Raw genomic sequence first — 13,074 nt, 5'->3', positions numbered from 1 at the left:
AAGTTTATAAACACTAGATTTTGTTTTTACAATGATTTAATTAAATTGTATTCAAATTTCAATATAGATTAATATATAGGAGTTAAGTCTTAGAATTGCAATAAAATTTTGTGCTTGTATAAAAGGTAAACAATTTGTAATTATAAATTTATAATCCAACTTTTTGTGATCATAATTAATGAGTTAAAAATTTCTTTTATTTAACTCATATTTACTGTTTAATATTAATAGTTGATTGTGTACGTACACCAATTTGTTGCTTAATCATGTATAGACTTTTGGTTAAATTGGTGTTGATGAACTATGTAGAAAAAAAAAGAAGAAAAATTGTGTGTATCATAATTCATTTGGTATATACATATATATATATATATATTTATTTATTTAATGTTGACAATTTTGTTTTCATAATTTGGTTTCAGTGAAAGGCTCGGAGCAATGAACACTTTGAAAAAATATTATAAAAGAAAAGAACCATCTCCACCTCAGAGTGAATCAGATGATATTGACTTACCTGGGATCCAACAGATCGAAAAAGAATAGCTGATTATCATCTGAATCAAAGAGATGAGGTAATTCAGAGATACTTGATTAGAGGATCTTGTCAACCTCGTGGGCATACTTTTAAACAAATTCTGATAGAAAAGACACCGAGACGTTTTAATCCAGCTTGGTTTGATCGATACCAAAACTGGTTAGAGTATAGTGTGAAAGAAGAAAAAGCTGTTTGCCTGTGTTGTTACTTGTTCAGAGATAGTGTTGGGAAAGCTGTGAGAAGTGATGCATTTATCACAGATGGATTCTGTAGGTGGAATAATTTCAAAAGTTTTTCAGATCATGTGGGAGATGTTGATAGTTTTCATAACAACGCAGTTATGAAGTGTGAAAATTTGATGAAACAAGGTCAGTCAATTGAGCATGTTTTGCATAAACAGGACGATATTACAAGAAATGAGTATCGTATTCGGTTGAATGCTTCAGTTGATGCTTCCAGATATTTATTGCGACAAGGTTTACCTTTCCGTGGTCATGATGAGTCTGAAAAATCTGCTCATCGAGGAAACTTTGTGGAACTTTTGAAGTACACTGCTGATCAGAATGAAGTTGTAAGGAAGGTTATTTTAAATAATGCTCCTGGAAATAATCAAATGAAATGTCCTAATATTCAGAAAGATATTGTTCATTGTTTTGCAGAGGAAGTAGTCAAATCTATTATTGAGGAGATTGATCATGATGTTTTTGCTTTGTTGGTGGATGAATCTGCTGACGTTTCTGATAAAGAACAAATGGCAGTAGTGTTTAGATTTGTTGATAAAAGTGGGATAGTCAAAGAGAGATTCTTGAGTATTACACATGTGAGTGAGACATCTGCAACATCTTTGAAATCTGCTATTGATGATTTGTTTGCTAAATATGGATTGAGTATTAAAAAGTTGAGAGGGCAAGGCTATGATGGAGCAAGTAATATGAAAGGCGAATTCAATGGATTAAGAGCATTAATTATGAGGGAAAGCACATCAGCATATTATGTCCACTGTTTTGCTCATCAACTTCAGTTAGTTGTTATAGCAGTTGCAAAAAGACATTTTAATGTTGGAGACTTTTTTGATATGATTTCTCTGTTGTTGAATGTGGTAGGAGCTTCATGCAAAAGAAAAGATCTGATCCGAGAGAGTCATAGAAAAAAGATTCAAGAAGAAATTAATAATGGTGAAAGAAGTACTGGAACAGGGTTGAATCAAGAGATCTCTCTTCAAAGACCAGGAAATACCCGTTGGAATTCTCACTACAGAACTCTAGTGCGATTGATTGAGTTATTTTCTTCTATCATCGAGGTGCTCGAGTACATTGAGAATGAAGGTGTAGATGACTTGAAAAGACGTCAAGCAAATGGTCTCCTTAACTATTTGCATAGCTTTGATTTTGTGTTTTATTTGCAAATGATGATACACCTTTTAGGACTCACAGAGAATTTGTCAATGGCGCTACAAAGACAAGATCAAGATATTTTAAATGCTATGTCATTGGTAGGATCAACTAAGAGACAACTCAATTGTTTAGGGATGATAGGTGGAATTCTCTCATGATGAAAGTTTCTTCATTTTGTGAGAAACATGAGCTTGAAACGGTTGAGATGGAGGCAGATTTTGTTGACCCAAAGAGACGAAGAAAAAAAAACAGGAGTATCAAATATGGATCACTACAAGGTCAATTTCTTATATGTTGTCTTGGATATGCAACTTCAAGAATTTAACGACCGCTTTAATGAGGTGAACACTGAATTGCTTATTTGTGTTGCTTCTCTATCTCCCATTGATGCATTTTCTGAGTTTGATCACTCAAAGTTATTGAGGTTATCTAAGTTCTATCCAGATGACTTTAGTTCGGGGGAGTTCATATCTCTTGAGAAATAATTATCTATCTACATTGATAATGTACGAAATGATGACAAATTTTCTAATTTGAAGAATCTAGGGGACCTTGCTCGATTGTTGGTGGAAACACGAAAACATATGTCATATCCTTTGGTTTACAGGCTTTTGAATTTGGTTTTGATTTTGCCGGTTGCTACTGCAACTGTTGAGAGATGTTTTTCAGCCATGAAATTCATAAAGACGCATCGACGTAATCGGATTGGAGAATTTTTAAATGATTATTTAGTTTGTTTTATCGAGAAAGATGTGTTCAGTATTATTACAAATGAGATTGTGATAAAAAGATTTCAGAACATGAAGAATCGTAGAATGCTATTGTAGGATGTTTTTCTTGGATGTTGTATTTTTTTTAATATGAAAGAATTTTTTTACTATGTTTTGACCTGGGTGAAAAAAATTCCTGGGTACGCCACTGCTTACAACGTCAACCTCTTGAGTCTTAAGAAACGTTAATCATTGCCGGTGTCAAACTAGGTGTCTATCCAGCTTCTTTTTTTTGGGGGGGGGGGGGGAATATGTCGAGATATCTTTGGATCCGGTCATCGGATACCTTTACTTCTTATATATACTAGGATTTAACCCGCGGTACACCGCGAGACAATATTTTTAATTTTAAAATTTATATTGTATTTATTTGTTATTTTATTATTGTTTAATTAATTTTAAAAATATAAAATTTTATAGGTATTTGATATAAGTATTCAAAGTATAGGATTTTTGTAGTGTTTTCAAAGTTTTAACCCGTGTGGTATATGTATAGTTTAGTAATACATTTATCTTCTGGTACACATCTAAAAGTGTTTAAAAAAACAATTTCACTTAACTCCCTATATGGGATTAATGCCAGCCCGTCTCACCAAAATCAAAATAAGTTTTTGCGAAAAAATAATAATCAAAATAAGTTTTTGCGTAAAAAAATAATCAAAATAATCAAACATACCGTGTAACCATGTCTTTTTTTACTGATATGTGGATTTTCATTCTCTGAAATGATTAAAGCAACATAATAAGATTCATATGAATAATAAAAGAGAATAATAGAAATTATGTTTTTGTGTGATTCTTACAGTGCCAAGATCAGCTCCAGGTTTCCGCAGTGCTGCTTGTGTATTGACGCCACAAGTGAAGGACTTTCACTTGCACCCTCCACGCCGTCTTGTAAGTGCGGACATCTCTCAAAAAACCAAATATTGCAGCCATTTCTCTTTTAGATATGAGGTTGTAGGTTTTGGTTGTAGATGTTTTGTATAGTTTTTGAAGTTGATATTTATATATCTAAATATGCTTGATGAGAAAGGAGTCTTTTATCGAGACCAATGAAAGCGAAATTTAATTGTATTCCGTTTTTAGTTGTTTATATTATTACCAAACAATATTCAGTTTCTAAGTAAAATATATACTGAATTAAATGTATGTCTTCTTGCTAAAGTTAAATATTTGTGAATATTGGTTTTTAAATCATTCTAAAATTGGATTTTCGGTTTAGGAAATTTATTAATGTTAATATAATTATGGAGATTGTAAACTTTTGTTATGGAAAATATGGTGTATGTCATTTAAATTTGAGAGATTCTAGCATCCATAAAAATAGTTTTGGAGATTTAATGGGTTAAACTTTAATGGATAGAGTTGTTTTTGGAAAAATCGGAATGTATAGATGTTGTTAAGATTCTATGGCAATAAATGTAACAAATGTCGGTCAATTTAAGAAAGTTTAGTATTTTAATTTCTCTCCAATGTTATTTATGAAATTGTTTTAGAGATTAATGTTGTAAATAAAATAAATTAAATAACCAAAACTTCAAGGACATAATACAAAATGTATTTCAAAAATAATAATATAGATTATTGCTTTATGAAAACTGATCTTTTTACTACCTTATTTGCCAACGTATATAAAGTGGAATGGTAAAAAAATAGTCATCAACTCATTCTTATAGCTAGTTTTTTTTTGTTGCCAACAATCATTCTTATAGTTAAATACAGAAATTAAGCCATGAAAAACTTGGTGCATATATCATATCGTAAAATCAAAATGTTTTAACGCTTTTAATTAGCTCCGTTCCTATTACCACAGATGCAAAACAACACTATATATTTAACAGAAGTTAGTATATTATGGGGTCATTAGTGAAATCTCCATGTTTGGATTAAAATATTTAGTATAAATTTGCGATAATAAGGTAATTTAATTAAAAGAATCCTACCAAACATAATTAGAGATCAAGGTGCAACGTGTGTCGGATATTCCTCAGCATCATTGTTCATACTAAATCAATAAGTGCTTAAACAAAATAACTATTATATTAATATGTGTTATAGACACTTTAAATATATATTTGTGTGTGCAACAGACACTTTAAATATAGACGTAGATTTTTTGTCCAAGAAAAAATATATAGACGTAGACGCAAACCACACGCATATATTAGAAAAGGATAAACGCAAACCAATATCGAATCATCGGTTAACTGATGAATATGGCTGATTGGCTGCAGCGTTATGGATGATACTGGAGACTGGAGAGTAAATAAATAGCTCCAAATGTTTATAGTACCGGCGCAAAATGTCAATATAACCGGAGTCTCTTGAACCAAGTAGTTGACGAGTTCTTAGAGAAATTGTGATTTTTTTTCCGAATGATCGTGCTACCGTTTTATATAAAAGTGGCCCTTAAAAAAAAACACTAACATCTAAATTATTGTTTAAACACCTAAGATTGAAAGAAAATTTGCAAGAGATACAAACTAATCTCTCTGCTTAGCATAGCAATAAGAGGCAATTATTTGATGTATCTTAATGAAATTTTGATTCGGCTGACGATTGGTAGGTGAAGAGAATGTCTTTATTCGCTACTCTATATAATAATTGACATTATACGACCACCCTTTTTGCAAATACAAGACCACCTAATATTTTATTTTTAACTCTTCTCTTCTTTTGACCAAAAAAAAAAAAAAACTCTTCTCTTCTTTCTATATGGTTTCCTGATTTGATGATATAAAAGTATACGATTACTTCAGAATCTTTTTAGTTTCATATTAAAACGTTTGTTACGGTTTGCGTCCGCCTCGTGCATTCGTCTTCTTCCATTTTATTGACTTCGACGTTTGGTGCATTGATTGATGTTTGTCAATATGACAACAACAATAGTCTATAGACAACAAGTAACACTAACATAATTGAATTGATATAGAAATATGAATATATACATTAGAATAAAATTTTGATCAAATATCATAGAGTAGAGAAATATATGATATATATTCATTTCCCCCCAGGTAATTCTCGGATCAAAACTCAGTTTATCTCCAAATTGTGTATATTAACGTAGCTATTTTAAGGCAGCATATTATTCTCCCAGGCCCGAGTATCGAAACGTCTACTTTGAACCCTCCCTCCGACGCCGGCAAGGCCCCTGATTGCCGGTGTCGGGAACTTAAATCCTCCGCTTGTTTTCTTCTTCTATTGTGCTCTCTTTTACTTTCGCCTTGGCTGTCTACTCAATCATCTCAACCCTATCTCTTGGTCCCCTTATTCGACGGTGGAATTCCTCAGATGAGTTTTGAGAAGCTCATCGGATCTAGCCATCAACTAATCCCATCCCCGGATCTGTTCTCCCTGTCCAACCTGAACCCAAAGGAGCTTTCTTCTACCAGCAGGATTTCTTCTGACGGAACTGGGAGTGACTCTTGTAGCACACCCAAATCTCTTGAATCTGGCAAGCTCTCAACCACATCTAAAGCGTTCTACCTTCGTACCTCGACGCCGGCGCTGCGAACCATCTCAACTATCCCCCAAGTGAAACCCTCCAGAACTTTCATCAGTTTTTCGAGGTGGATCCAACTGGGGAAAGTCCCACGTATGATTGCTCCGACGAAGGCCTGTAGATTCCGACGAACTGATGCGACGGTGAAAGAAAAGAGGAGTCTTGGCGGCGCTAACCTAATTGCCTTGGGTGTCCCTCGTTTGGACCCTGTTTTTTGCCAAGTGAGCCTAGGCCCATTAACCTCTTCCTGTTGGACCAACCCATTAAGGTGCTATACAATTCATATGTCCATAAAATCCAGGTCCGTTATAAATTTCTCCTTGCCTCAACTTCGCGTAATTTTGTTTTTTTTTCTGGAATCAGTTGATAGAAGACGTCGCCTGTTTTCTAGTCAAACATTGTTGCTTTGTTGGTCAATAATGCTTATTAGAACCTGGTCTATAGTTTCACCTAATGATACCATCACGTTCATGAACCTTACTTGTAAAACCCCCAATCCCACTTATTCCCTTTTGAACCTAGGGTTTGTTCTCCAATGTCTTGCTAATTTCGACTACAAATTTTGTGTGGAATTCCTTAACCTCCATGGCCACTGGCTTCATGTGAGGGAGGACCCACCTGCTATGTTACGATGTTACATCTATCTATATCACTACACCCTTGTTGAGAACTCCATTACCATTTGTACTAAACCGCCAAAAGGATGTAAGCTCGGATTGTTTCCTCCCTACCAAGGTGAAACTGAATACAAGCTTTGTGTGAAACTTCTTAACCTCCATGGCTATTGGCTTCATGAGAGGGAGGACTCACCTGCTATGTTACGGTTTTGCACCTTTTACTTTCGTTTCCCGAAGTTAGTTTCATCTAATGCCAAGAGTTATGAGCCCACAAGTTTGAAGATCTTTGGTTTCTTGGTTACGATCCTAATCATATTGGTTGGCACCCTAATCCTTGTCTCCCTCATGGAGCACCCTTCTAAAAGCTTGGTCGCATATTTTGCGCATGGCGATTATGATCACAAGCTGATCAAGGAAGTCGCGAAGTTATTCTTCATGGTCGACTCCACAATGGTCTCAAAAGATTTTTCAAACTGTACTCCATTGGAAAACTCATGTAACCATTATCTCTATCCATCTTGTTATGTTTTAACCTTTGATTGTATGAACTTCCGTCTCTTGAGGTTTTAAGTAATGAAAATTCTTGTTTGCACAAAAAAAAAAAAAAAAAATGTAGCTACTTTTTCCAGTTAACCCATCAATTAGTCCAATATCTAAAATTTAGGTTTGTTCTTAAGAGATTTTTTGTTCATAATGAAAGAGCAGACATCAATACAATAAAACTTACTTGTTTTTTACCAGCTATTGACACCTCAACTTTTGTAATGAAGTAGAAACTAACACATCGATAAAAATAGCTAACCAATCAAATGATAACAATTAATTAATACACATCATCTATAATTTTGCTTACCTATCAATGAAATTTATTGAAAATGTCCCAAATCTCAATTCTCGCTTCACCGTAAGAAGATACCCTTAGAATCATCTTCCGACTGTTGAGAGACGAGAACATCGAGTAGAAGCTTGACAAATTCGTCAAATTTTGATCTGAGCCAAGCTTTGAAAACAACTTCAGGGTCATCTTTGGTTTTGGTTGAAGGAGTAGACGAAGAAGTCGAAGGAAGCTGAGAGAGGATAGGAGTGAAAAAGGATTGAAGTGAGAGGAGTGACTCGACGACGAACTGCGGCGGAGACTCAGGTGTGACGAAGGTGAGAAGGAGAGGAAGGTTATTGATGTGGGAACGAGAAGTGAGTAAGTCGTTTACAAGATTAAAATCAGCTTATCGATGGAATCAAATTCTAGGTGGCTTTTGTTTCCCATCTTGATCTCTCTCACATTCTCGGGTCTTGTTCTTCACCATGGAGTTCTCGCCGAAACTGTTAAACCTGATGAAGCTAAACAGCCAGAGACGAGGTAAACACTCCTCAACAGATCTGGATTTACTCGCTCTCTCGATTTTGCTCTGTTGTCCCCAAATTGAATTTTCGTTTTCTGGGGACACTTAAAGTCTTGATCTTTGGATGTTGTAATTACTCATTGATGTTGATTATGTCGTAAAGGTAAGTTCTTTAGCCTTTTGAGAAGTAGGTTTTGCATAATAACTTGGCTTGGTGGTGAGTTACTCAATTTGATGGGTTCATTTTTGACATTGAGTGTGTAGGTACGTGGGATGTTTTATCATGCTTTTGATGGATATATGAACAATGCTTTTCCACTTGATGAATTGAGACCGTTATCTTGCCAAGGTGAAGATACACTTGGAGGCTATGCGTTGACCTTGGTAAACTATTGTTGTATTTGATCTTTGCTTGTTTAAGGCTCTGTGTTGTGTTCCCCGAACCGAAATTTATGGACCTAAGATAAATTAACGTGATGCATTAGATCAAAGAAATTATAATGATTTGGGTAGAGATATATATGTGTGTACCTGTTCAAGTTGGAGACCGAGAGCGCTTCACTTCTTCTGTTCTATGGATTGGTAAAAATCTTCAGTTTAATATAGTGAGTAATGATTGGTTTTGGCTAGGTCGGGTGAGCAAGCTTGCACTGCTTATGTGATGTTCATGGATTCTTATTCTCAAGAAACTGTTGTTTTACTCAGTGTAAGTCTTGTTTCGATTTTACTCTGCAGGTGTGGTCCTTGCAAAGTGATTGCTCCCAAATACAAAGAGCTATCTGAGAAGTACCAGGATATGGTTTTCCTTAAGCTTGACTGCAATCAAGACAACAAGGTTTGTTCTTCCTTTTGCTATTAATGTGTCTTAATTCTTATGGTAACACATTAATATTGAGAGCAAAAACTTACACATCGATCCTACCTTCCTCGAGTTAGGTATCTAATTCAAGGAAAGGTTTAACTGTCATTGCACATCTTGACATGTGAAGTCCAGTTTTGGTCTGTCTTGAGTCAAAAACCTGCTTTGGCTTTATTAGAACATCGTTCACACACAATACGTCATACACCACATTGGTTGGACTTTGGACTTCAAAGAAAAAGTTATTTATTCAGACTTTTACAATTGGAACAAAGTGAGGCTGAGGTATTGGACGGAGCTTCATTCGCGGGAAATTCACAACATGGCAACGGGTAAAACCGCTTTTAACCAATTTGCTTTCTTTAACCGATTTTAATAACAGGAAATGTTCTGGTTTATGATTTTTTTTTTCTTACTGATTTTAACCGATTAAATGAATGACAGACGTCACTGCTTTATTTCAGAGGACAACGAATATGGAATGCCATAATTCTTGACCTTCTTCCCAAAGGTTTAGCAAAAGCCCACAAGGTAAAAATTCTTCTTGTATACCCTGGATCGGTTTGGTATTCGATTAAGTTTCATTACCCAAATCAATTGTTTTAGTATAATAACCATCAGTCAAGTATAAAATATATTGTGAATTTTTTAACACTTAAAGTCTTGATCTTTGGCAGGTCTGGTTCGACCATCCAACAATGGTTGCAGAGCCTTCACGTCATTACTCATGTTTGGTCTGAAATCAGTTTTGTATTGTACACAAAAAGCAGCAACTGCAGGTAACGCATTATCATCTTGTTCTATGTCCTAACCATTAATTCCAGCTAATATAGTGCCTATTCAATTTATCTTGTCTCACGGTGATACTTTAAGTTAGAAAATCTCAATTGTGTGTTCCAGATTCAATCTTTTGTATAGAGTTATGTCTTTTTATAGACTTCTGCTTTTTGCTTATTTGTTTAGCAAAAGTAAACATAAGTTTTGATATCTAACAATTTCTTGACATGATAATATATAATTCGGTAGAGGAATATAAAGAGTTAATTTTATTGATTATAAATGGGTAGATGAATGTAAGGGTGGTACTCCTTTGTGTGCTTGAGAAAATTTTCAAATTGAACTCTAAGGTAAGTTTTAATTATTTTAATAAGGTAAATGCAATCTAACCAATGCAATCTAATTTTATTTACTTCAAAATAAACACTATATAAAATTAACCTAAAAAAAAAACACAAAAAAAACAAAAAACACCAAGCCAAATATGACAAGGGCTAAATATGAAGACTTGCTTGGAGAATTTTAGGATAAAATAAAAGAACTTGTAACTATATAATGTGGTCTTAAAATTGAAAATTCGGAATAAGATAAATAAAACATAAAATATTATTTAAATTAAACATAGTGCATGTAGTCCATGAAGCGGTAAATTTCCTTGTAAATGAAATATCCATCGCATACATCATTGAATTCGCCAGCAACACATGTGTTCCCAACTTAAAAAAAAACAGAATACAACAAATGATAAAAAAAAAACCACACATAATAATTAAAATTACACCAAAAAGAAAAAAAAACACGTAAAAATCATTCTCGCGGCGTAGCGCGGGTACTATCCTAGTTATTTTTAATAATCCTAACATGATTTTAAGTAATTAGTTTAGTAATAGATTGTGACATTCTAGATACATTTAATACAGTTATTTACTTATTTGACACAAATATTATATTTTTCTTTCCATTTCCAGTTACTTTTAAATGTCTTTTAAAAATGTCTCTTTTGGATCTTGACAGCATTTTCTTGATAAATAAATAAAGAGATTAACTTCTAAAACCCAAATACATGAAAAATATGCATATACGAAAAAATAATATGGTTCACTTTGGATATTCTTCAGCAATTCATTCTATACTTTTGACATTGGGTTTTTGTAACCTGTTAAATTACAATTGACTTTGGTTTTTGTTTTTTGTACTTTTTTTATCACCTATTAAATTAGAATTGACTTTTGTTCAAGAAATTTTTAAATATTTACTGTTTTAATTTCTGATGTTAACAGCTAATGCAGAAAAATAAGGTGTATTAATCGAATAATCAAATTCACACACAAAAAAATTCAGAAATAATAAATCTTACTTGCATAGTGTATTTGTAATTTTGTATTTATTATTTTTATTTTAATATCATTTGACACCAAAGCTGATATATGTGACTGTTCCCCGTCCGTTATATAATTCTCTGTCGTTTTCTTAACTTCTTCTTCTCATACTTTGACAGTTTTTACAACAAAATTAAAAGATTTGTAATCGCTTAGAACCAATCATAAATAGTTTGACAACTTTACTGAAATCTTCCCACATTATATGGTTTGGAAGTAAGTACCTTTTTAATATTAAATAGAAACGTCATTTTACGAGTGAATATATATTGAGATTATTATTCCTAGTTTCTTATCACTACTCAAGAGTCAAGAGTATGTTCATATTGTAACATTTTAGACTTTGCTATATATTTTGGATGACAAAAAGATAATTTGATTTAGGGAAAAAAACCAACATCATAAATTTAGTAGAACCAAAAGTTAAGATTTATTGATTATTTTGTAAAATTTATTCTGTAAAATTGTTTCCGCTATATACTTTGTCTAACAAAATCTCACAATTCATATGATATACATTCAAGTCCGATATCTAAAACAAAAAAATTGAAACTAAATTTTTAACAGCTAATACTTAAAAATCATTATAGTTTTTTTTTTTGGTAACTACAAAATTTATGAATAATTCTGAGAAACTTGTAGTGGACTCTCTATCTCTACTTAAATCTTCTAAATTCAAGAGTGGGCCTATACTAATCGGCCCAATAGTGTAATGAAAATACGTTTCTATTTTTTTTGGTTCCACTCGCAACTTATATATAAACTAACTACGAAATTTAGGGTTTTCAATTTCTATAGAGAGTGTTGTTTGTCTTCTCGCCGCTCGTCGTCGTCGTCTTCTAGCTTGCAGCTCTGAGAAATCATCATGGGTCACTCGAACGTGTGGAACTCACATCCCAAAAAATACGGGCCTGGATCCCGTACCTGGTAATCTCATATTCTTTCTAAACTCTGAGACTCAGATTCGTGTTTCTCTATCCTGAATCTGATCTTCTATTGCTCGTATTGGTTGATTAAACTGGTGTTGGTTTTAGATTGTGTAATCTAATTCATATCGCAGAGATTTCCATTATAGAAATGCTGTTTACTTTTGATGTTATGTTACTGTCTTCATGTTTTAGAAGGAGAAAAATAAAACATTTCTCTTGATTCTTAGTAATAGCCACACTTTTTTGCTTGAATGATTCAACATTAGTGCCAATGATGCTTTTATCTTAACTTGGTTCAGCAGTAACTTATTTGTACAAGACATGAGTTTGCTTTTGTGTTATACAAGATTAGTACCCTATGTTGGTTGTAGTTGCCTTCTCTGCCTTATAGAATTAAGTTATTAGCATGTTCATTGTGTCATGGTTTGTGGTGTTGATTTTGTTTAGAGGAATCTAATGAAAAAGGTTGGGAATTGTTGTTGTTTGTGTAGCCGTGTGTGTGGAAACTCGCATGGATTAATCCGCAAGTATGGTCTCAACTGCTGCAGACAGTGCTTCCGTAGCAACGCCAAGGAAATCGGTTTCATTAAGGTATACTTTATAAATATGTTGTTGATGATGATCTTTCAGTTATCGTGTGTCTCATTCTCTTTGGAATGTTTATTAATTTATCTTCTTTTGTTTTCCTTCGTTTGCAGTACCGTTAAACAAGAGTAATGGTGTTACGGAGAAGCAGTTATTTGGTTGGGGTTTTGAACTTTCAAGCTTAGATATTGTAATGGATTTGATAAAAATATGTTGGAACTATTTCGATAAAGCTTTTGAGCTGTTGAATCTTATTGTGTCTTCTCTTTCGTTTTAGCCCAATCTTGTTCCACAATTGCTTCTCATATATAAATTTGAGTTTTCTCTTTACCTTTTTGAATTGTGTGTTGACATTACTCTGTTGATCGTTCTGGCTTTACCGCT

General features: G+C 33.5%; 1 protein-coding gene and 1 long non-coding RNA gene across 7 annotated transcripts; both read left to right on the top strand.

Moving 5' to 3' along the window:
- Positions 1 to 7,672: 7,672 nt before the first annotated feature.
- On the top strand, positions 7,673 to 9,866 carry LOC104721427 (uncharacterized). Of its 6 annotated transcripts, none has more exons than XR_015571464.1 (6): positions 7,673 to 8,178; positions 8,426 to 8,545; positions 8,897 to 8,996; positions 9,098 to 9,352; positions 9,485 to 9,551; positions 9,698 to 9,866. It is a non-coding gene; the product is annotated as an uncharacterized LOC104721427 (long non-coding RNA). The 6 variants fall into 6 exon arrangements; XR_015571463.1 differs by having other exon boundaries at positions 9,465 to 9,551; XR_015571465.1 differs by having other exon boundaries at positions 7,673 to 8,324; positions 9,465 to 9,551.
- A 2,090-nt stretch (positions 9,867 to 11,956) lies between these two features.
- On the top strand, positions 11,957 to 13,024 carry LOC109127177 (small ribosomal subunit protein uS14z/uS14y/uS14x). The gene is made up of 3 exons (XM_019231591.1): positions 11,957 to 12,103; positions 12,597 to 12,696; positions 12,804 to 13,024. The coding sequence occupies exons 1-3, from the start codon at positions 12,042 to 12,044 to the stop codon at positions 12,810 to 12,812; spliced, it is 171 nt and encodes a 56-aa protein (XP_019087136.1). The 5' UTR covers positions 11,957 to 12,041; the 3' UTR covers positions 12,813 to 13,024.
- The last annotated feature ends 50 nt before the right edge of the window (positions 13,025 to 13,074 follow it).

This window comes from Camelina sativa, chromosome 11, assembly GCF_030686135.1.
Source record: "Camelina sativa cultivar CO46 ecotype springtype chromosome 11, ASM3068613v1".
Taxonomy (NCBI): Eukaryota; Viridiplantae; Streptophyta; class Magnoliopsida; order Brassicales; family Brassicaceae; genus Camelina; species Camelina sativa.
The sequence above is the reverse complement of the archived record's forward strand: the minus strand, read 5'-3'. Positions and strand labels throughout refer to the sequence as shown.